The sequence below is a fragment of the Echinops telfairi genome, unplaced genomic scaffold (genome assembly GCF_000313985.2).
Source record: "Echinops telfairi isolate 266 unplaced genomic scaffold, ASM31398v2 ScPeMD7_443;HRSCAF=831, whole genome shotgun sequence".
NCBI lineage: Eukaryota > Metazoa > Chordata > Mammalia > Afrosoricida > Tenrecidae > Echinops > Echinops telfairi.
In genome coordinates, this window is record NW_022104341.1 from 43,941,387 (window position 1) to 43,948,645 (window position 7,259).

The 7,259-nt window shown below is 36.9% G+C and overlaps 1 protein-coding gene across 1 annotated transcript in view; it reads right to left on the minus strand.

Moving 5' to 3' along the window:
• Positions 1–209: 209 nt before the first annotated feature.
• Positions 210–7,259, minus strand: part of PTGFR (prostaglandin F receptor) — a 44,808-nt gene continuing 37,758 nt past the window's right edge. Inside the window, exon 3 of the mRNA XM_004699303.2 lies at positions 210–4,299. Within this exon, the coding sequence (XP_004699360.1) occupies positions 4,036–4,299 (264 nt within the window). The 3' untranslated portion in view covers positions 210–4,035. The remainder of the gene's footprint in view (positions 4,300–7,259) is intronic.

The following is a 7,259-nucleotide window of genomic DNA, read 5'->3' on the forward strand; positions in this document are numbered from 1 at the left end:
TGTGATCTTTAAGCCACCTAGTTTGTGGTATTATTTACAACAACACTTGAAAATAAGAAAAGTTAAAAAATATAATAATGGAGAGCAATTTAAGATTCTTCCCATCTAATAAATAAAGCTGAGCATTTAGGTTTAAGAATCCCAAGTTTTATATGACCTTCATAATAATAACCACTCAGGATAAACATGAATGGAAAATTATCACAAAATAATTTGTTTGATGTTTTATTCTTAACAAAGCACTAATATTACAGGAATTGCATACAGATGCAGCAACAAAATATACATATCACCATTTAGTATCTTATACAATCCAACAAATATAAAGAGCACAAATACATTTATTCACATAACAAGGAAAATCAGATTTCATCTACTATATGAAAATGTGTCAGTAACAAGTTGAAGTCCAACATTATTTTTGTAGGTGGTAACAACATCCAGATAAAGACGAGAAAGGGCGAAAATATAACATTCTCGTTCTTTATAGTCTAGCCTTGGAAATGTGTTCATGTGAAGCAAAGGTGGTGATATTGGTGAGACTAGCAACAGGTTCCACAAAAATGTCACCCTAGATGTTTAATAACTGTTCTACCATTTGAGTTGTAAACTCAGATTAGGCACAAAGCTAAAGAAGGTTTTTCTCTGTAAGTCTGGAAATGAACAAAGAAGACTATTATAACCCACACACGTATATTTTTATTTATAGGCATTTTCCACTTCGGTTATACCTTCTGCATTTAGAAGGAAAAAATATTAATTTAAAGAGAATATTTATAGTACCTATCTAAACCCATCAGTAAAATTCTAAGCTTTTTGGATGCATTCCGAGCCAATGATAAATCAGCATAATCTGTTCCTGTAAATATTCTCATCAAAACTCAGGGTTTGGTGTGTAGTATTGTTTTTTTAAATCACACTCAGAAGATATTACTATTGTAATTTTCCCAGAATAATCAAATATTATCTGAAGTTACTTGGATAATAGTTCACACCATAAGAATGGAAGTATTTTTATTTCGATGGCTGAATTACAGATTTAACAGCAGAACTTAAAACATGCCACATGGGAAACTTGTGGAAAAATATCTGTGTTATTTGTTTCTAGAAGTCTGAGCACATATACTTCCACTCTGAATACTCATGTTAAAAGTTTTTGTTGGATGTTCTATTCTAATTTTCACTACATAATAATTTGCCAAACTATATTGCAAGATACATGGTAACAAAAATAAAATTCTTAAGTCAGATATGTATGCTATTTTTCTCACTCCATTTTCCTTGAGAGAAATGCCTAAAACCATGTAAAAATATATTCTGTTATTTGTTTTTCAGTTTTTATATCTAATTCTTGGGCTTAGTATAATTTTAAGAGGAACATAGTTGCCCCAAATCCATGCTCAGATAACTTGATATCTCTTCCACGACCTACAGAACAGCTTCCCTATAACTCCATCATCCTTCATACTCATGCATTGTCACACATGGTAATGCCAAATCTGACAATGTGCAGACACACAGGCCCATGGTGAGATCACGGCAATACAGCAACACTTTTGCCAACTGAGCAGCAGCTTCAAGAAGAGGCATAGAGCCTCTAGAAGAGGTTTTGTTCACCACGTCTCTCCCTAGTCCCTACACACAGATATGTTCACTGTGGCATCCTGCTGAGTACAAAGTGAGAGGCTGCAGCTTTGGTACCTTGTCCTCATTTAACAACACACCAACATTCTCAACAAAGTGACAATCTTCTGAATTATTTAAATGTTCTGCTCAAATTTAAGGACTCATTGCAATCACACACTTAATGGCTTTCTTAAAAAAGCCATTTCCAGTTCATAGACTGAGCCGTTTCCAATTCATACACTGGGTGCATATATTCACACGTACACACACATATACTAGGAGAGGTCAAAAAGTTCATGGAAAATGGAATAAAAAATAGAATTGTTCCACGAACTTTTTAAAGTCCCTTTGTGTGTCTATGCATATCCCACAATAACTAATATGTATCTAGAACTGCCAGTTTAAATTAAAATACATAAAATTTATAATTTTCCACATTCATCTCCACTAAGAAATCCTTGTCTGCAATTAAATTTGGCAAATATTTTTCAAATTTCAAAAATGTGCTCTGTATATGAGAACAGCCTAAACTTGTGCTCTTAAATTGAGAATATCATGTGTCTGTGTGTATATGCATGCTGCCCCTCTTTAAATTCACAAATAAAGTTGTTGTCTTTAGGTTCAATGAAGTGATTTCCTCACTGGCTTGCATTGTATCACTGTGAATTTACCCAAACTCACAAATAGTAAACAACTACCATTGCAAATTGCCTGTCATGAGCAGGGATTTAAGAATAGCCATTTACATCTAACCGAACTTCACAGATATTCCGGAGACTCTGGAATCAGTCTCACAGAAAGATTCATTTAAAAACGGACCCAATCTACGCAATGCAAACAATGTTGCAAACATGCATTTCCCTATTATAAAGTCGAACTAGCTATTCCACTTGCTAATGAACCCAGAATCTTTTGACTGTTAGGAAGACTCTCTGCATTGAACTTTACAAACAGGTGGGAAAAAAGTGCATTATTAAGGAAATTTTTGAAGAGTTGTATTTGTTTTTGTTTTGTTTTTAATCACCCGGTCACCGGATTAAACTTATTTTCCCTGATGCTTGACTAGCTGTCACTCCTCCTCTTGATGCTGGTAATACAAACATTAGAAGTTGTCAGTCATCCTACAGATCTGGGGAAGCCATTAACAACAGTAGTTTCTGTGTGTGTGTGTGTGTGTGTGTGTAAAACAGAGAAACACACTAGCGGCAGATAATCATTGGGTGTTATATATAGTGTTCCTTTTGTTCTCTGACACAGAAGTAGTCACTCAAAGTAAAACACCCACTGCCATTTTTCTTTGCACCTATCACTTGAGTTTAAGTTCTGATTGTTTACAGTATCTATTGTAGATAACTGGGCTTTAGGAGCTACTATAATTCAAGCCATCGATGTATGTGCTGAGATAAAACATTAATTTCTCAAGAAATTATTTAATGTGCATCAGTGCAATAGAATTTTTTTTCAAAAGAAACTGGGTTTAAATGAAAGCTGTATACTATGATTTATTAAAACATATGCAAATAACCATATGCTGCACTGTTGTTGGTACTGGTTGCTGTCGATTCTATAGCAGCCACCTGTGTTAGGCCAGAACCACCTCATCGGGTTTTCAAGGGTGTGACCTTTGGGAAGCAGTTTTCCAGAATTGTTTATAGAAGAATCCCTCATCTTTGAGCTTGTAGTTAAGTCTTTACTCATTTGTACCACACATGAACACGCCTCCCCAACCAACATTTCTCCATATAATAAATGCAGGCAGTCATAATTTTCAAATGCAACAAAGGCGAATTATTTCTAATGTAAAGGCAGCTTGCAACATTAAACCCAAATTAATTAGGTGATGTGACCATCTGTATTGAGTGAGGCTACACAATGAGGTGTAGAGTAGACCAGATAAAAGGGTTTCACTGTGTTTGATCTGTAAGGAGCAACTGCAAAGCAATGACCCCAAAGGGGTCATTGTACAGGTCACATTAATATGCACTCTGGCAATACACTGACTAAATACGATTGGCCTAAAAGTATAGATGAGTTCACAAACCAGCAGAAAAACTCATTTTGTTCTAATTTGAGTATCTAACATGATACTGTGTTTCTGTCCAGTTAACACAAAGCAAATGGAAATGTGAAATAATCCAGTTAAATTTAACAAAATGTAACAGACAAACTAGGCAATGCTGCCCCCCACCAACATGCTGGTGTCTAAAATTTCCAGTTAGGTTATATACAAAAGGGTATCAGAAAGTTGGTGAAAGATGAAATGAAAATAGATGTTTTCCCATGAACTATTTGAAGTTCCACTGCACAGGTATCTAATTTACTGAAACATCACTGATATCTTTCTTAATTTTGTCCTAGACACGAAATGGATCCCTGTCCTATAAAACTCGAGGCCTAGTGATTTGTTTTCTAGGAAAGTGGTGACTCAGAAATAGCAGCAATCTTCAAGGAATTTTTAATGGAGCTGAGCTCCCAGATATGTACGCTGATGACATGCACGCCACAACAACGCCGGGCAATCTTGTAGAGATTCTTAAGGACAGCCTTCCGCAGAAGAATATATACCCAAGGGTCTAGAATTTGATTCCACGTTGCCATTCGGAGAGCAAAAAGTATTGTTTCACAGGTCTCCAGGGAATGATTTCCATTTATTCCAATGTTGGCCATTGTCACCTGGAAAACAAACAAAATTAGAAAATTCTGTCATTCAGACAAGTTTCTGATGCCATCATTTTGTTAGAGTGCAATTTGCCACTTTGCAGTGAACCAGTCAGTGGCATTTAGAATATCCATAACTATGTCCAGTCACCGTCTCTATTGACAGCATTATAGCTTACTGAGTTAACTACATAAACCACATGGCATTCATGCCCCTTTCCACAGTGACTCTCCACTGCAAAACACTGGCCAAGAAAAGGAATGAAAGTTTAAACACTGATAAATACATTTGAATCTCTTGAATTCAAAACACCATCATAACAAGTGATAGCTTCTATCACAGGTCTTGGCGATAGTAGTTGGTTATGCATTGAACTGTCCACTGTTAGGTCAGTTGTTCAAACCCACTAGTCACTCCACAGGAGAAAGAGGAGGTCACCTTAGTCAAAATGGACTTGCTGGCCATGAGTTTGGATATTTTGTTTTGTTTGTTGAGGGGGGAGGTGTTCTTTTAGAGGGGTATTCTTTATTTGTTTGTGTGCTCTTGTAAATATTTAAAGTCTTGCAAACCCAAAGATGTAGTTCTGCTCTGTTCTATAGGGTAACCATAAGTCAGAATTGACATGATGGCAAGTGAGGATAGTTCAGTCTAATGTTAATAAACAGAACGATCCAAAGAAAGACAGAAGCTAATACAAACCACTGGTCTTCTCCAATGTTTGGGAACAGTAAATTCAAAGTCAGCATATATTTGTGTACTTCAATAAAATAAAAAATAATAATATTTAATTAAATAAAGCATACACTTATAAAATCTAAATTAATGTAAAGCATATGATATTAATTTGCAAATGGTACCCAACACTGTTTTGAAATGTTGCTTTTTAGCAATGTTTATCTGCTAGCCGAATACAATGAACCAAATGCCTTGGTTTCATATCTGTTCCCAAGTTAGTCTTAACCTGCCTAATACTCCAAATTGTATTAAGAGAACTATAGTGCTTTGAAAGCGTCTCTTAACTTTCACTTATATGACTCCCGTAACTTTGAGCACTCATTTCTTCCCTCTTTCTCTTCCCAAATCATTGAAACTTTGCAACAAGTTTACTAGGATTCCACATCACACAAAACAATTTTCAGACGGATCAAGCATTTTAAGGAGGATTGAGAAGACATCAAGATGAGCCAGGAATACTAGTGTTATAGTGGGTTACAATTTAGGCTGCCAATCACAGGTCAGCAGTTCGAACCCACCAGCCGCTCCAGAGGAGTAAGATGAGGTTTTCTACTCCTGTAAAGATTTGTAGCCTCAGAAACCCAAAGGGGTAATTCTACTCTGTGCTCCAGTGTCCTGTGTGTTAGAATCAACTCTTTGGCAGTGAGTGATAAGATGAGCCATGAGAAGGAAAACCATAAACCTTGACAAATGAAGAAAAAGTGGCTGAAAGTTAGAAACTGATGGAAGAAGATCACAGAATTGCCTATGATATGATAGCTAGCCATTGAAGTTGGAAACACATAGTCCAACATTTTTTATTTCAAGGGAACACTTGATCTCAGTTTGATGTGTACCAAAGGTATTGCATGAAGACCAGCTAACTCAGAAAGCTCATCCTTTCCTCAGTCTTCTCAGCAAGGTCGAGATTAGTGCAGATGATATCGGAATCAATCATAGACAGCGGTTAGCCTTAGATTTGCCAACACAATCGAGGGAGCAAGGTCCAATCAAAACCGTGGCATCTGAAGGGATCAACATGTTGGGCCAGTTAAATTCAAGGAAAAGAGGTCATCTCAGCAGTTCTAGTGACCATTTTTGAAGATTTCTAAGGAGTAACCCTGACGGATTATTTTGAAGGGCAAAGAAAAGATGATGGGGCTTATTAGGAAATTTCAAGAAAATGTAGCTACTTTGGTGAGGAAAAAGTCAGAAAAATTGTGCAGAGGAATTTCCCCAGTCACAACACTGAACCTGCTCATCCTTCAAGGATAGCAAGGACAGTTGTAGGAGAAGCACCCCATCTCCCCCGCAGTGCTGACCTTGCCCTTTAAGGCTTACTTCAGTACCCACACACAGATAACCTTTAAAAACAACACGATTTGATCTCACCAAAGACGCCAAGCCTGCTATTTTGATGTGCTGTGAATCGATGAGTGCAGAACTCTTTGGAGGAGGGTTAGAGTGACAGAAACACTGTCTTCAAAAGGGCAGCGACCTAGATGAAAAATATCTTGAGAAACAGTAGCTTCACATTTTGATCGTTTTGTTTAATAAAACATTCTATGGTTTTGTAGCGATACTTTTTAATTTATTTTCTCTGTGAGTGTCTCTCATTTTAATTTTTATTTCTAAAACTCACTGTAAAGTTGAAAGCTAAGATACGCCCAGTAAATGTTCACATGAATTGTCATGGGCAGTAGCACCTACGAATAAAGGATTGCCTATGCAAAGGCATATGATCGTGTGGATCGTAACAAACTTTAGGCAGCCTTGAGAAGAATAGGAATTCAACAACACTCCATCGTGTGCATACAGAACCTGTACCCGGATCAAGAGGCAGTCATGCAAAAACAAGGGAATACTGTACGGATTAAAATCAAGAAAGGTGTGTGTTAGGTTAGACCCTCTCACCATACTTATTCAATCTGTATTATGAGAAAAAAAATCAAAGAATCTGGGATACATGAAAAAGAATGTGGCATCAAGATTGGAGGAACGCTATGAACAACCTGTAATATACAGATGACACAACCTTGCTTGCTGAAAGTGAGGAGGAATTGAAGCACTTGTTAGTGAACACCAAGAATTGCAGCCTTCAGTATGGATTGCAACTAAATGAAAGAAACAAAAATCCTCACACCAGGACCAGTAGGTAGCATCATGATAAATGGATGGACGATAAACAAGGGGCCATCTAACTGAGAAACAACAAAGCCCACATGGGAGAAGCACACCAGCCTGTAAGATGACAAGGCTT